This window comes from Schizophyllum commune, assembly GCF_000143185.2.
Source record: "Schizophyllum commune H4-8 unplaced genomic scaffold SCHCOscaffold_2, whole genome shotgun sequence".
In the NCBI taxonomy this organism is placed as follows: Eukaryota; Fungi; Basidiomycota; class Agaricomycetes; order Agaricales; family Schizophyllaceae; genus Schizophyllum; species Schizophyllum commune.
In genome coordinates, this window is record NW_026089539.1 from 1,922,868 (window position 1) to 1,937,615 (window position 14,748).

At 56.9% G+C, this 14,748-nt stretch overlaps 10 protein-coding genes across 10 annotated transcripts; 6 read left to right on the forward strand and 4 right to left on the reverse strand.

Annotated features, from left to right (window-relative positions):
• Nucleotides 1-73: 73 nt before the first annotated feature.
• Nucleotides 74-1,273, forward strand: SCHCODRAFT_02565825 (uncharacterized protein; the record flags this gene model as incomplete). The annotated part of the gene is made up of 5 exons (XM_003038656.2): nt 74-106; nt 190-321; nt 364-725; nt 791-856; nt 913-1,273. 5 exons carry the CDS (start codon nt 74-76, stop codon nt 1,271-1,273), a joined length of 954 nt encoding a protein of 317 aa, XP_003038702.1.
• A 617-nt stretch (nt 1,274-1,890) lies between these two features.
• On the reverse strand, nt 1,891-2,575 carry SCHCODRAFT_02611089 (uncharacterized protein). Its single transcript, XM_003037320.2, has 3 exons — nt 2,513-2,575; nt 2,289-2,449; nt 1,891-2,225 (listed from the first exon to the last, which is right to left on the reverse strand). The coding sequence occupies exons 1-3, from the start codon at nt 2,566-2,568 to the stop codon at nt 1,975-1,977; spliced, it is 468 nt and encodes a 155-aa protein (XP_003037366.2). The 5' UTR covers nt 2,569-2,575; the 3' UTR covers nt 1,891-1,974.
• A 91-nt stretch (nt 2,576-2,666) lies between these two features.
• On the forward strand, nt 2,667-4,313 carry SCHCODRAFT_02529252 (uncharacterized protein). Its single transcript, XM_003038655.2, has 5 exons — nt 2,667-2,791; nt 2,845-2,890; nt 2,939-3,808; nt 3,859-3,975; nt 4,026-4,313. The coding sequence occupies exons 1-5, from the start codon at nt 2,733-2,735 to the stop codon at nt 4,203-4,205; spliced, it is 1,272 nt and encodes a 423-aa protein (XP_003038701.1). The 5' UTR covers nt 2,667-2,732; the 3' UTR covers nt 4,206-4,313.
• A 9-nt stretch (nt 4,314-4,322) lies between these two features.
• SCHCODRAFT_02611097 (uncharacterized protein) lies at nt 4,323-5,488 on the reverse strand. Its single transcript, XM_003037319.2, has 5 exons — nt 5,391-5,488; nt 5,155-5,343; nt 5,055-5,108; nt 4,722-5,006; nt 4,323-4,670 (listed from the first exon to the last, which is right to left on the reverse strand). Exons 1-5 carry the CDS (start codon nt 5,451-5,453, stop codon nt 4,407-4,409), a joined length of 855 nt encoding a protein of 284 aa, XP_003037365.1. The 5' UTR covers nt 5,454-5,488; the 3' UTR covers nt 4,323-4,406.
• Nucleotides 5,489-5,665: 177 nt separating this feature from the next.
• SCHCODRAFT_02611100 (translation elongation factor Tu) lies at nt 5,666-7,617 on the forward strand. Its single transcript, XM_003038654.2, has 9 exons — nt 5,666-5,686; nt 5,739-5,813; nt 5,864-5,929; nt 5,979-6,185; nt 6,233-6,589; nt 6,639-6,803; nt 6,852-7,003; nt 7,054-7,288; nt 7,338-7,617. Coding segments are annotated over exons 2-9 (1,224 nt in total). The 5' UTR covers nt 5,666-5,686; nt 5,739-5,812; the 3' UTR covers nt 7,379-7,617.
• Nucleotides 7,618-7,825: 208 nt separating this feature from the next.
• On the forward strand, nt 7,826-8,591 carry SCHCODRAFT_01166989 (glycine cleavage system H protein; the record flags this gene model as incomplete). Its single annotated transcript, XM_003038653.2, has 6 exons — nt 7,826-7,934; nt 8,010-8,159; nt 8,212-8,234; nt 8,306-8,393; nt 8,445-8,482; nt 8,535-8,591. The coding sequence occupies 6 exons, from the start codon at nt 7,826-7,828 to the stop codon at nt 8,589-8,591; spliced, it is 465 nt and encodes a 154-aa protein (XP_003038699.1).
• Nucleotides 8,592-8,771: 180 nt separating this feature from the next.
• SCHCODRAFT_02565841 (uncharacterized protein) lies at nt 8,772-9,238 on the reverse strand (the record flags this gene model as incomplete). Its single annotated transcript, XM_003037318.2, has 3 exons — nt 9,110-9,238; nt 8,926-9,041; nt 8,772-8,865 (listed from the first exon to the last, which is right to left on the reverse strand). Exons 1-3 carry the CDS (start codon nt 9,224-9,226, stop codon nt 8,772-8,774), a joined length of 327 nt encoding a protein of 108 aa, XP_003037364.1. The 5' UTR covers nt 9,227-9,238.
• A 140-nt stretch (nt 9,239-9,378) lies between these two features.
• SCHCODRAFT_02611109 (acyl-CoA N-acyltransferase) lies at nt 9,379-10,410 on the reverse strand. The gene is made up of 7 exons (XM_003037317.2): nt 10,303-10,410; nt 10,201-10,250; nt 10,067-10,149; nt 9,841-10,011; nt 9,672-9,793; nt 9,583-9,619; nt 9,379-9,530 (listed from the first exon to the last, which is right to left on the reverse strand). The coding sequence occupies exons 3-7, from the start codon at nt 10,075-10,077 to the stop codon at nt 9,410-9,412; spliced, it is 462 nt and encodes a 153-aa protein (XP_003037363.2). The 5' UTR covers nt 10,078-10,149; nt 10,201-10,250; nt 10,303-10,410; the 3' UTR covers nt 9,379-9,409.
• An 87-nt stretch (nt 10,411-10,497) lies between these two features.
• Nucleotides 10,498-12,620, forward strand: SCHCODRAFT_02611113 (RIO1-domain-containing protein). Its single transcript, XM_003038652.2, has 9 exons — nt 10,498-10,614; nt 10,670-10,811; nt 10,867-10,980; nt 11,038-11,092; nt 11,144-11,264; nt 11,314-11,402; nt 11,452-11,646; nt 11,700-11,883; nt 11,934-12,620. Exons 1-9 carry the CDS (start codon nt 10,552-10,554, stop codon nt 12,462-12,464), a joined length of 1,494 nt encoding a protein of 497 aa, XP_003038698.1. The 5' UTR covers nt 10,498-10,551; the 3' UTR covers nt 12,465-12,620.
• Nucleotides 12,621-12,651: 31 nt separating this feature from the next.
• Nucleotides 12,652-13,675, forward strand: SCHCODRAFT_02611116 (uncharacterized protein). Its single transcript, XM_003038651.2, has 3 exons — nt 12,652-13,304; nt 13,361-13,444; nt 13,500-13,675. Exons 1-2 carry the CDS (start codon nt 12,680-12,682, stop codon nt 13,441-13,443), a joined length of 708 nt encoding a protein of 235 aa, XP_003038697.1. The 5' UTR covers nt 12,652-12,679; the 3' UTR covers nt 13,444; nt 13,500-13,675.
• Nucleotides 13,676-14,748: the final 1,073 nt, after the last annotated feature.

Consider the following 14,748-nt stretch of genomic DNA (forward strand, 5'->3'; position numbering starts at 1 on the left):
AGCTTCAGGCATCTTCCAAGACAAACATGAGCTTATCGTGAACCATCCGAAAGCTTCGACCGCACTGGACCGCATGGAAGACCCTCAAAGGCTGGTCAAAGCCGGGGTGCTTATGTTCTGTCACATACAATGACGCGCGTCGATCACTCAGACTGATGGGGCTAACCCCGGTCCCCGCGTCTATAAAAGGCCCACGCGTTGACTGCCACTGCACTTGTTCCCTGCCTTCATCTGCACCCCCAAGCCACCCGCCTTTCCTCGCCCTCCGCCGCCGTCCAGGATCTCAACGTCTGCTCTCCGCGGCTACGACTGCCAGTTTCTGTGAGTTCTCTCCCGATCTGCGATCACTTCGGCCACCTCTAGGCCACACGCGGCTCGACATCGTCTGCCACCGCTGCCCGCCCACTTCCAAGATTGCTCTCTGCCACTGCCCCTGCAAACGGTATCCGAACCTGGAATGACCTCGACCTCTTCAAGCCAGCACGCCACTCAACCATCGTCCGCCGATCATCCGCTTCTTCGAGACCAACGTCCACCACTGCGTTCACTCGTCACCCTCTCGCCTCGGCTGCCAGTCCTCAACGGTCAAGACTCAAGTTTCCCCACCACTTCGATCAGTTCGGCCACCTTAAAGCTGCATGTCACTCGATACCGTCCTCCGTCATCGCGCTTTTCGAGATCAACTTCCACTTGTATATATCTACGATTGCTGAACCTCGATGTCTGTGAGCCTGTTCTCCTCCGACGCTGCAACATCTTCGACTGCCTCAAGACCGCCCACACGCCCCAGCCACCCTCCATGGATCAACCACGTGCTTTCGAGACCAACGTCCCCCGTCGCGCCTGTTCTCTGTTCGTAAGTGCACCGATGGCAATTACCGCCCTCCCTTCGATTACTTTGGCTACCTGAAGATCGCTCGTCGTTCCGTCTCCGCGCCCGCAACCGCCTTCCGAGACCAACGTCCTTGCATCTAACGATGGCCTTACCTCGACTGTCTGCGAGTCTAGTATATGTCGACGCCCTGACTTGTCGATGCTGCATGCCCTCGGCCACCAACTTCGAGACCAACGTCCCCCGCCGTGTCTGTCCGCCACTTTTCAGTATCGGGTCCTCAAAGGTCTACGCAACTTCGTCCATCCTCCTCGTCGCGCTCGCTTTCGAGACCAACGTACTGCACTGCACTTGTCTTCAACTGTCCAGTTACAAGTTTCTGTCGTCGATTACTCGCTCGCCCCCGAGACCAACGTCCCCGGCCTACGAATATTCGACTGAAAGTACCTAACAGGCAAGCCTCCGCTTGTTTTCGATTGCTTCTACCCTCTGTTCCTCGCTATCCGATCCGTCGTTCTCTGCCTCCGCCGTCGAATCCTCAATTACCCTCGAGACCAACGTCCACCACGACCTGCAATCTACGCTTTCTGTGCTTCGCGTCAAGACCCGCTCGCGAATCCCTCGACGCTACGCTCTCCTCGTCAGGATGCGCTCTGACTCACTCCATCGATGCTGGCTACGCTCTTCTCCTCAGGATGCGCTCTGACTCAGGCTCTACGACGCTGCCTCAAGATTCGACGTTTTCCGTACCAATCGCTCGCTCTGCTCTGGTCTACGCTATAGCAATCTGCGCTTCTTTGTGCTGGTCTAAGCTGTCTACCGCTGTGCGCTTCACTCCGCTCTGGAAAACCTTGGCGACGACTACGACAGCCCGACCATTTCGCTCTGAGGCCTGTTCATTGATTCTCGTTCTTGGCTTAGTTCTGGCGACTACTCCGGACGACTAGTCTCGGCGACTACTTTAGGCAACAACTCTAGGCGACCCTCCTGTACGCTCAAGCCCTCGTCCTTCGACGCAGTGGCGGGCAGCAGGAGGCGAGCTGGACAGTCACGCAATAGTAAGGACATCCCCTGCATTATTATGCTGTACAGTATGGTATCGGGATAGGGTGATACAGACATCGATAGCAACTATGTGTTCTTTACACTTGGAGAACGAGGACCATGAGCGTAACCTCCAGCGCCAGGACGAGTGCAGTCACAAGGACGACGACACGACCGGCGGTGACAAAAGGCCTGCCGAAGACCCGCTTGCCGTGCTGCCCCTTCGTCTCTATCATGCGGCCTTCGTAGCGTGTATAGTCGTGGTCGGCAAAGTCGTGTTTGGAGTGCTTGGAGCGGTAGAAAGAGAGAAAAAACATGAGGACGCCGAAGACGGCGAATAGGATACCGACTGGAGGAATTGGTTCAGTCTGGATTATGCTGGGGTGAGACGAGGAAGGGGAAGAAGGCTCACTCTTGTAGAAACGGTGATCAAAGAGGCGAAGGATTGTTAGCGAGTATCCTAGGGCTGAGAGAGCGCTCCGACTATAGGCACCGTGGAAGGTGCGCTGGCGGGCGCGGAGTTCGACGAGCTCATTGACGTCGGAGGCGGTGAAAGAGTAAGAGCGGTGGCCCCTACGCGCATACATGAACAATACATGAACAACCACTCCATCCAGTGCATACTAGAGTACATACCGGTACGTATGATGATGTCGCGGCGTCGACCCCTTCTCGTCGCTCCTGACGCTCATCGTCGCGGAGGGCAAGTTGCCAAGTTCGCAGGGGCAATGTCCGAGGGGATCCGCGGCCCACGTTGCCGGCGGTCCGATCACTTTTCTCGGCCGCGTCCGCTCCGTCCTCGACACCAGCACCGGCTCGTGCGCGTTGCCTCTCTCCACGACGCGTTGAGGACAAGATGAACTTTGGCAGACTGCTGGCTGCCAACTCGGCGTGTCTGAGGGCTACGGGGCGCGGGTGAGTGCGCGTAGTGTAAGGTGCAAAGAGGAAGAAGGCTGACTTCGCCGCAGAGCATTCGCTAGTGCCGGCCCGCGGTGCTTTTCGACGGCGTTCAACGTATGTGGTTGAGCTCGTGGTCCAGAGTAAAGGCTGACCTATGTCTAGTCACAACGGCCAACATGGCTCGTTGCAAGCCGTTTACCGCCCGCGTACCAAGCGCGCAACCTGTCGCTCTGGGGCTCGTCCAAGCCAGCACCAAAGCCTGAAGAGGCAGCCGCAGAGGCGCCAGAACCTGCGCTACCAAACACACCAGCAGATGCGCAGACACCCGACGCGCTCCCTCCCACCTCGGCGACACCAGCGGACGCCGCCGCGAACGCGACCGTCACGCAGTCCGCACAGGACCCCGAGATCGTCTACGCCACTCCTTTCGACCCCTCCGCCGTCTCCGACACCGCATCCTCCGCCGCCTCCCAAGCCCTCGACGTCGCGACCACCGCCTCCACGCTCTCCCCCCTCAAATGGGGCGACCTCACCGCAATGGGCCTCACCGCCTGGTACACCCCCGCCGGCCTCGTCCGCTGGACGCTCCAGGTCTTCAACGTCACGCTCGGCCTCCCCTGGTTCTGGACGATCGTCGTCGGCACGCTCCTCTGGCGCGTCTCTATGTTCCCCTTCCACCTGCAGTCCATCCGCAACGGGCAGAAGATGCGCAAGGTCAACCCGGAGATGCAGAAGATCCGCGACGAGATCAACGAGGCGAAGAAGACGCAGGACGTGCTCGCGCTGCAGCGCGGGATCATGAAGATGCAGCAGCTGAACGCGAAGTACGATGTGAACCCGTTGAAGCTTATGGCGCCGGGCTTCATCAACCTGCCGTTTACGCTCGGTCTGTTCTTTGGTGTCAAGCGGTTGTGTGAGGAGGTTCCCCAGTTGGCTGTTAGCGGTTTCTCGCTGCTCCCAGACTTGACTGTCACGGACCCGTACTGGATTCTGCCCATGTTCTCTGTCCTGTTGATTCAGCTTCAGATTCGGGTACGTGTATTTCTGTCGCTCGTCTGCCTGTGCTGACGACATAACTATAGGCCTCTGCCGCCGATGGTAGCATCGACCTCACGACTTCTCCGGCCATGCCCCACGTCATGAACATCATGCGCCTGTTCTCCATCGTCACCATCCCTCTGCTCGCCAAGTTGCACATCGTATGTATCCTCGTCTTCCATGTTGGCGTGGATACTGATCATGTGTGCAGGGTGTCCTCGTCTCGCTCGTCACCCAGAGTTTGTTCATGACCCTTCAGAGCACCCTCCTTCGCCTCCCCCGCATCCGTCGTCGTCTCGGCCTCGAGCCCCTCGGCAAGGGCTTCCAGCTCCCAAGCATGGTCGAATCCGTCCGCTACGGGTTGAACTGGTTGAAGAGTGGCGGAAAGTGATTTGTGGGCTTCGCAGGTTGCCCTACCAGTAGCTTATCTATTGACTAACCTAGACACTCACAATAGTAATACGACGACGCATTGGGATAGTCACGCCCGCCACTCATCGCGCTTGTGTTGTGAGAATGTGTTCCATGCCAGATATGCAAGAAGTACACGTGGAGCGCAAGTATACAGATAGTGACCACAACGCAAGTTAGACTACGTTGACTCCGAAGACGAAGCACCCTCTGGCTCTTTCCCCTTTCCATTTGGCAATGGAGGGGTCGAGGACGCAGGGGAAAACGATGCCGATGGCCCTAGCTGCCAGGCGGGTATAGACGGCCTTCCTAGCGCAGGGAGAGGGGACGGCGCTGCGCTCGGTATAGTCGGTCCTCGGCTCATCAATAAGGCCTTCAGAGACTTCAACTCCTGCTGCAACTCGGCCAGCGACGCGTTCTGGCTCTCCTTGTTCTTCTCAATCATCTATGCAAACGTGTAAGCATAAGCTACTTCGAGCCAACATGTCGCGCTTACCTTCGGTAGCATGTCGCGTATCGTGCTGATTTCGTCCCGTACTTCGCGCATCTCGTCGCGATTCCGTTGTTCAGCTGCGCGCATGTCCTTGACTGCAGCGTCGACCTCTTGCGTTGTTCTGTCCACCTTCTCCTTCTGCTCGTCGACCGCCTGGCGCACAGCGGCAGTTTCCGCTTGAATCTCTTTTAAGAGCGCCTCTGCAGCATCAAATTGCGCAGTCAAAGCATCCTTGTCCTCTTCGTATGCGGTGTTGTCAGGAGGTTGCAGGTGAGGGGAGACGTATTTCTGGGGTTGGGTCAGCGTGTGGGGGAATGCACTTTAGGTAGAGCTGACCTTGAATAATGAGATAGCACCGTACATGACGGTACCAGAGGCTACTGCAGTAATCTATAGCGGTTAGTCAGAGATATTATCGGGCGCGAGCACGACGTACAAAGTAGTCCCTCCAGTCCCATTGTCGTGGCGGGGGATATGCGCCGAATCCGGCGGGCACAAAGGAAGGTTGGTATGAGGGGCCAGCAGCAGTCGAGTTCGCTTGACGCATAGCAATGTCAATCTCGGCCGGAGTCAGTCCCTTCGCCTCCAGGAATTGTATGCGCTGCGTCAAGGACGAGCTCTGTGTCTGAAGCGAGGTGAATGGGCGCTAAACGTGTCGATGGCAGGAAGTACCTTCGGGTCGGCCAAGAAAGAGACTGCATTCTGGATGAGATCTGTCCTTGGAGGGGCAGACATGGCGGCAGGAGGAGAGGGACGTACGGCGCACGGGGATCGCGTCTGCCGGAATCACGGACCAGCGACCGACGGTCTGCGGGGGTCGGGGGTGTGGCGCGATCGCGTGCGGCCGGATCAGGCCGGCCCAGTCGCCCGGGACATAAACCGCGCAAATTTGACGCTCTTCGTCTTGCACCTCACCACGATGAACAACCTCGCGGGCGCCCTCTCGCGCACCCTTTCCGTCGCTAGGCGTACGCGTTACCCGTGTCATGCTGCTCGACGCCGTTGCTGACGTGTCAACAGGGCGAGTTGCGGCCAACTCTTGCCAGTGGGCGGGAGCATGGCGCGCGCCGGCTGTTTCTTCACCGTGCGCTGCCAGTGCGTACTTCTTCTGAGCAACTGAGATAGGTTGCTAACGTGCATGGTAGTGGCAAGGCGCGGGTACGCCGAGGTGTTCAGCCGCAAGAAGCCTCACATGAACATTGGCACTGTTGGTGTGTAACCATGCATTCCCACACTACACGCGTCCTCACAAGTCCTCAGGCCACGTCGATCACGGCAAGACGACGTTGACTGCTGCCATTACCAAGGTTCAGGCTGAGCAGGGCTACGCCAGCTTCACCGACTACTCTGCTATCGACAAGGCTCCCGAAGAGAAGGCTCGTGGTATCACCATCAACTCTGCTCACGTTGAGTACGAGTCGGACAACCGTCACTATGGCCACATCGACTGCCCGGGACACGCGGATTGTGAGTGCCGACCTCTTCTTCCTCCCCACCTGCTTAACGCCGCGCAGACATCAAGAACATGATTACTGGTGCGGCTCAAATGGACGGTGCTATCATCGTTGTCTCGGCTACGGACGGTCAAATGCCCCAGACCCGTGAGCACCTGCTGCTCGCGCGTCAGGTCGGTGTCAAGAAGCTGGTCGTTTTCATCAACAAGATCGACATGATTGAGGATCCGGAAATGCTTGAGCTCGTCGAGATGGAAATGCGCGACTTGCTCTCCACCTACAACTACGACGGCGAGAACACCCCGATCATCATGGGCTCAGCTTTGGCGGCACTCGAAGGCAAGACCCCGGAGATTGGCGCTGAACGTATCAAGGCACTGGTCAAGGCTTGCGACGAATGGCTCGAGATCCCTCCCCGTGCGTTTACTGTGATCTATCTACTGCGTCCGCTGACCTTCGCTTATAGGTGACCTTGAGAAGCCCTTCTTGATGGCCGTCGAAGATGTCTTCACTATCTCTGGTCGTGGTACCGTTGCTACCGGTCGCGTTGAGCGTGGTGTTGCGAACAAGGGTTCCGAAGTTGAGATCCTCGGTTTCGGCAGCAAGCTCAAGACTGTCCTCACTGGCATTGGTGCGTTACCTCTGCCTTCCTATCCCGCCCTCTCTGACTTGCCCGCAGAGATGTTCCACAAGGAGCTCGAGCGTGCTGAGGCTGGTGACAATATGGGTGCTCTCCTCCGTGGCTTGAAGCGCGAGCAGGTCAAGCGCGGCCAGGTCATCGCTGCCCCCGGCTCCATGCAGAGCGTCAAGAAGTTCATCGCTTCCCTCTACGTTAGTATTTCGTTGCACTGCGCCCCGTTACGAATCTGACGGCCTTGCAGATTCTCACCAAGGATGAGGGTGGCCGTTACACTCCTTTCACTGCCAACTACAAGCCGCAGATTTTCCTGCGCACTGCGGACATCAGCGTGAAGCTTTCGTGGCCTGAGGGTACCGAGGACGCCGAGTCCCGCATGGTCATGCCCGGTGACAACGTCGAGATGGTTTGCGAGCTCCTCTTCGACTGCGCTGCTGATGTTGGCACCCGCTTCACGCTTCGTGAGGGTGGCAAGACTAGTAAGTCGCTTCCGACCGTCCGCGTCGACACTCGCTAACCAGTCTTCAGTTGGTACCGGTATCGTCACCAAGGTTTTGGAGACTGCTTAAGCGGATTTCGGATGCTCTCTGCCTTCGCGCAGTTTTTCCCGAGTTCCTTAGCTTTCATACGCGGACGATCTAGCATACATTGTACCATAGCTGACTAACGAAGGCCTCCCCACTCTGCACGCATCTATTCAGTGTTCCGGGGCCTCAGTGAGCTGGCGCATCGGGCGCATAGGAGCTTCCGTGGTAGACAAACACCTAACGTAGACTCATCGTATTGGAAACCAACCGTCGTTCATGGATTACACGTGTGATGTTCTGCACCCAGGTCGCGGCAACCCGCAGGCGGAGTCCGCGACCCCGACGCCGTAAAAGTTTTGTCTGCCTGCCGGTCTCAAATACAAAACGACCAAAAGGGGATGTGGGCAGTATCACTATCGAGGGCGGCCTGGCTCGGTGAATACCATTTTCTTCCCTTCCCTCCGTCCCCTTCCCCTTCCACGACACACGATGCAGGCCGTCTTCCGCAGTGCTCCCCGTTTTGCGCGCGCTTCCCTCGTCGCTGCGCGCCCGGTCGCGCCGCGCTTTGCTCGCCCGCAGTTCGTGCGGACGCTCGTGAGTGAGTGACCCCGCGCGCGCCTATAGCACCATGTGGCGGCGTGCTGACGCGTGGTTTTCCTTCGGTGCTCTTTAGCTACGAAGTACACCGCGGAGCATGAGATCGTCCGCTTCGACGATGAGACGGGTGTGGGGATTGTGGGTATCACGAACCACGCGCAGGAGGCTCTTGGGGACGTCGTGTTCGTCGAACTGCCCTCGGAGGGATCGGACGTGAAGCTGGGAGGTACGTGGTTAACTTATGCTATGGTCAGGACATTCACTGACTACATTTGCAGATCAGATTGGTGCCGTAGAGAGTGTGAAGGCAGCCTCCGACATTGCAAGTGCATTCCATCCAATGCCCTGACGCCTATCTCATGCCATGTGCAGTACGCACCCATCTCGGGTACTATCGAGGCTGTCAACGGCGAGCTCGACTCTCAGCCCAGCTTGTTGAACAAGTCCCCTGAGGACAAGGGTATGGCAGATCATTGTACGACAATGACTCGAGACTGACCATCGTGCACAGGTTGGTTGTGCAAGATCAAGCTCTCTGACCCCTCCGAGGTATGTGCACCTTCCTGATCGGCGACGCATTAATGACGTTGCGCACTCGCAGCTGGAGAAACTCTTGTCTGAGGAGCAGTACAAGAAGCACGTCGAGTCGGAGGAGTAGGGAGTTGGTAGACAATAGTTGTCTGTTGTGGCTTCAACGCCAGTCGTACCGTACCGTACCGCCTGTAGAATCACTTGGGCGGACTTTAGAGGATGTTGCATTACAGTTCCGCGATTGCATTGGCCGCGTGAGAGACCGGGAAAGACAGGGAGGATATAAGGACATAGCAGTTGCTCGCATCTACTGCGGTGGCCGAACGCCAGGCTCGTACTTGTACTGCTCGCCGCGCTCCTCCATCCGGCGCTTCGCCTCTGCGAGGGCCCATGTTTGTATGCTGCATAAAGGGTATGGGATGAGACTACTGTTGCAAGCGATCGCAACTCGGCCAGCGCACCTGGTGTCCGGCTTGTAGTAGAGACCAATCGCGGCGACGATCATGGACCCGTACATGCCAATATACCAGATATTCTCCCAGTTCTCCTTCTGTCGCTTCTGACCGGGTGCGGGGGGCTGCGGGAGAGGGCGTCGGTCGTCGAGCGTCACGGGTTGGGTAGGGTAGGAAGATGCCGAGGACTGACCTTCTCGCCGAAGAGGAAGCCGGAGGGCTCGTTGTGGACGGGGCCGTGAGAGGCGAGTCGCCGGCCATTGAGACGGGAGACCGCTCGCAACGAGCGTATAGAGGTCGACTGGAGCATGACGGTTCTGGCGGGCTTCGCGACTTGGTCGGCGGAACGGAATACGGAAGGGTGGGGTAAACATGCGCAAGCAATTTTAGGCGGTCACCCACATGGACCCACATCATTGTGGCGCGGCTGGACTTGCGCGCATCGGTAAGTACTCAGAATATGCTGCCATAAATTCGCATACTTCTGATAGCTCTACGCACACGGACAGTATAATATGCGATAGTCATCTGCCTCCTCGTCCTCATCCACCCACTCCTCGTCGGATTCACTACTCTCGTCGACGTATCCAGGAGAGGTCGGATGGAGAACAAAACTTGGAACGATGTCAATCATTGGAGGGGACAGGCACAAGTACACAGACGTACCCTAAGCTCTCGTAGAGCTTGAGCGCAGGAGTATTGGCTGTATCGTTCTCGTCAAAGGTCGTCTTGAAGACCATTACAGAGCGTCGCACCTTCGAAGACAGTTAACATGACTGAGCTCATCTTGTAGTGCGAGGCTACCCTGCGTATCTGGTCCGTCAAGATGCGACCGAGGCTTTGCCTTCGGCAGGAGCTGCAGACATGCACTTCATACCTGCTGCCGTCACTGAAAAGGGATCCGGGATTACAAGGAGGACTCACAAATATGCCACCTCCTCCCCTTCCTCCATATCGAATCGGAAGGATAAGTACGCGACGACCTCGCTCAAACCTTCATCACGCAGGCGTCGGACCAGAATGAAGCGCGCGTCCGGATGAAATAACTCGTCGAGTTTTTGTTCTGGGTGCCATCCCCAGGACGAGTTCATATACCTGGGTGATCTCAGTGACGAATGACAACGGGGGAGTGGCCAGATCGAATACGCACATATCCTTCATGTTTTGCTCAAGGAGATCCCAGCACCGATTCCGCTCAGCCTCTGTGAGGTTCGATGCATAAGCGACTGCCAGCTGGTATCTAGCATCGGTAAGCTCGCAAGTATTTTCGACCTGAGAACTTACTGTAAACCAGAAGGCGGGGCTAACAGAGAGCTCAGCTCATCTTCAGTTGCCTGCGTAGCGCATGAGAGAGACACTCTATACATCGCAGATCAGAGTAGCAACCTTATTCGCAATGCGAATATTCTTCGACAAGCGTGGCATCTCTCTCGATTTCTGACGGCTTCGATCTTCACGAGCAGTTTAGCAGCTTACTGGCATGTGGCGCGCGCTTGAGATGAGCGCATAAAGAGACGTCGAAAAAGGCAAGACACTTGCCTCTTGCGGACGGGATCCCGATCTCGATCAGCCTTGGGCGCTTGCCGTTCGCCTCAGCTCCAATCCCCCATCAACCATTTTGCACGCTCGCCTGCCATGAAGCTCGACGCGACAGACTTGAGATATGTGACCACAGAGGAGTTCAGAGTGCTGACGGCAGTGCGTGCCGCGTTTTTGCTCGTACTCGTCCTTGCCTGATTATCCGTCCTCGCAGGTCGAGATGGGCTCGAAGAATCACGAAGTCGTGCCAACGAACCTCATCGCACAGATCTCCGGCTTGAGGAGCGGAGGGACAAACAAATGCATAGGATCTCTTGCGAAACGTAACCTCGTGTCGAAGGTGCAAAACGCGAAGTGTGCGTCCTGTTCAGCAGTGGCGTCCCCCTGCATGCATGTTGATGCTGCGCTCAGACGACGGTTACCGCTTGACCTACGGTGGCTACGACTATCTCGCTATGCGCGCGCTCTCCAAGAGGGACTCTATGCACTCCGTGGGGAACCAAATCGGTGTAGGCAAGGAATCAGGTTCGTTCCTCCCAGTGCGCACGTTCTGCGCCTAGTTCCGTACTCAAAAGCTCGCAGACATCTACGTGGTCGCCGACCAGGATGGAAATGAGATGGTTCTCAAGCTACACCGGTCAGTCTCCGAGAGCACGCTCAAGCACCACAGCTAATATCAATGCTGAAGGCTAGGTCGCATATCCTTTCGCGCCATAAAGACCAAGCGAGACTACATGGGCAAGAGGAAGTCTGCGTCATGGATGTATATGTCTCGTCTTGCTGCCCAGAAGGAATGGGCTTTCATGAAGGTCGGTCGATTGACGGCGCTGACTTCGGGCTCCCTGACAGTGCTCGAAGGTCCTCCATGAGCACGACTTCCCAGTACCCAAGCCCATCGACCAAGCGAGACATTGCATCCTGATGGAGAAAATTGACGCCTACCCATTGTACGTCCATCTCTCGTCGTTCGGCGTTGGTATACTCAAGCGCCCGCAGACGACAGGTTTCCGAAGTACCGAACCCAGGAAAGCTATACTCGACTCTCATGGACCTCATCGTGCGCTTCGCTCAAGCAGGCCTGATCCACGGTGACTTTAACGAGTTCAACATTCTCATACGGAAGGAATCTGGCGAGCCCATCGTGATCGATTTCCCCCAAATGGTCAGCACAGCGCACGAGAACGCTGAATAGTACGTTTGGTTGGCTTTTCCATCGCACGTCGGTCTGATCTTCTTAATCACAGCTACTTCAATCGCGACGTGGAGTGTATAAGGACCTTCTTCCGTCGCCGTTTCCGATATGAGAGTGCCCTGTACCCTCGCTTCAAGACTACAGTGGCGAAGGATGGAGAAGGTCCAGGCTTCCAGCTTGACGTTGAGGTTGCGGCTAGTGGCTTCGGTCGGAGAGAGATGAAAGTGCTTGAGGAGGTACGGCCTACTTCAATACCCACAACTGTACATCTGCTGATAGCCAACAGTACATGAACGAGGTCCAGGGAGTAGAAGGTCCCGACGATGATGACGAGGATATGGGCAGTGAAGAAGAGGGTGAATCGAGCGAGGAAGAAGCAGAGGAGGAGACCGCAGATGAGGAGCAACACGATGATGATTCGTTGCCCGCCGAGGACGACTCAAAACCAACATCACCCGAATCCATCGCCTCGTCAAGCATGCCCGTCGACATCGATGTCGAACGGCGAGAGCGCGGGCGAGAAGTACGCTCGTCAGAGCTGTCGCCGACGTCGCCTCAGTCGCCCGTTCCCCGCAACCTGTCACGATCTCCGCCGCGCTCTCGTTCCCTGTCGCCGGACGCTATCGACAAGATGACCGCGCGCATGGAGCAGATGGACGTGAAGGACATCGCCGCAGCGGAGGTCAAGCGACAGAGGGAGCGGCAGCATCGCAAGTATCACTCGAAGCCGAGTACGAGGAGGGCGGGGCGGCCGAAGGGGAGCAAGGCAAAGCAGGATACGCGGGTAAAGATGGATTACGGGGGTGGTTGGGATTGAGCTTATGTGGCGCCCGTAATCCGTCGTCCGTTGCTTGTGTGTATCGCTCCATTGTTGTATCCCTACATCTCCTTGTTCTCGCTGTATATTACCTGCGCCGTTAGATGCACTTTTGTGGAGGAAACGCGACTGCAGACGACCGGCAGTATGTCCAAGTTCAGTGACGCATCCCCCTGAGTATTTTCCCACGACGCCTCTTGCTCTTCCCCTTCATCATGGACAAAGCCGACCTCGAACAGTACCAGCTCCAGCTCTCCCAGGTTGAGACCGCCCTCGAGGCCGACCCCTCCAACACAGAACTGTCAGAACTCCGCAATGAGCTAAAGCAGCTCATCGACCTGACAGAGCAGGCACTCGCGCAAGCCTCATCCTCCAAAGCCGCGGAAACATCACGCAAATCCGCATCCGCCACCCCTTCACATTCCTGGTCCGCCGGCGACGAGTGCTTAGCAAAGTACTCTGGTGACGGCCAGTGGTATCCCGCGCGCATCACCTCCGTCGGTGGCTCCGAGTCGAACCGCGTGTACTCCATCGTCTTCAAGGGCTACAACACCACCGAGCTCGTCAAGGCGGCGGAGATTAAGCCCCTCCCCGCAAACCACCAGAGCGCACCTATAACAGGAAAGCGCAAGCTGTCAAAGACGGAGGAGGAGGAGCGCGAGCGGAAGAAGAAGAAGAACGAGAAGAAATTGGAGGTGCGCGCACAGAAGGCCAAGGAGCAGGTCGCGAAGCAGGCTACCTGGCAGAAGTTCACGAAGAAGGCGGAGAAGAAGGGCGTCAACATTGCGGGCGTGTCGGGGACCAGTATCTTCAAGACGCCTGATAATCCTATGGGTCGCGGTGCGTGTCGTTCCAAGCCGTGGGCTGTCTATATCATCGTACTGACTTGGTTGCAGTGGGTGTGACGGGGAGCGGGAAGGGTATGACAACGGTTCATATGCCTGGCAAGCATAAGTTCGAGGTCCGGGACGAAGAGTGAGGTGCGTCCAGGTTGCGCATCATCCTCGCCACACTCTAGCTCATCGAGTTCCGTAGTCATCCGCCGCACCTGTTTATGCCGCAAGCATACAAGATTGTGGACCTGGACGGTCATGCATATGTGAAGTCCTCGTCATTCCTCTGCCCACCTACATAGTCTTAATTGTATCGAATATCTCTTGCGCAGCTGCAGACCACCCGTCACTTGCCCCGTCGGACCCACACAAGCCATACATCGGTATCGTTCCATCCATAAATGCGTGTTTGAGCCTTGGCTGACCCCCATCCCATCCTGCGTCGCAACATTGGCAATGCAGAGTATTCTCATGTCGCTTTTGCCAGTTCCCGTCGCTAATCATCGAGTCGTTATACAGAATGCACCTCGCACCGAGGGCTTTGGCTTTTCGGGAGATGCCCACCGACCTTGCACCTGCCCCTATGGTCATCATCGCCTGAGAGATTCCACCGCGCACTTCCCCCCTACGGCGAATGTTCGTACGCTCGTCATCAATCTCGTATTCATCTGAGAGGATAACAAATATATCGCAAGCCGTCCAATGACCTCCACGTCCCTTTCCAGGGCGCACATAGAGCGCCTGAATACCCCAGAAATGATATACCCCATTCAAGCGGCGGAGTCAACACTTCTCCGTCTGTCAGTGTGGCGAGTCGGAGGGACATAGTATGGCCGCCCCCTCCGTCTTCTCTTCGCCTCGGTCCTCCCCTCGAACTGGCCGGTCTCGACTTTGACATCCTACTCGACACCGACCCTCGTTTGTTGACTGGTCGATGAGCGGGTCGTGAGCCGCGCCACGGTGTCGTTTTTGGCTGATTCATGGGGCAGACATCTATACATCGCACGCCCAGGCTGTGCCACAAAATTGGTGCCACAGCAGTATTTCCTCTTCTGGGCATGCGCGTGCTATCGAGCGGGCCCGGAGAGACAGCGCTGTGAAGGCGGCTGTTCGTGCTCCATTCGCAGAAGGCCCGTCGGCCCCAAGACGGTGCCTAGTGGACCTACTGCGGTGCCTTCCTCCCTATTGTTCGCTTTCTGGTGAGCCGGCGTCTTGCTTCTCCGCGAGGGACAGGGCTCATGAGGGCATAGGGACGCGAGGTCGATGTCAATGTCGGCATACGAACTCGATGAGGGCATGCGAAGTGAATGGGTCTCGGGAGTCGTCAGGCTGCTACAAGAAGGCCATGTCACTGCAAGAAGATTGACATGGGCTTCTTGATATGGGACACCATCGGTTCAGGGTCGCCGTCGGGTGTCCGCCAGAAGACATGCGCTTGGAGGCGCTAGAAG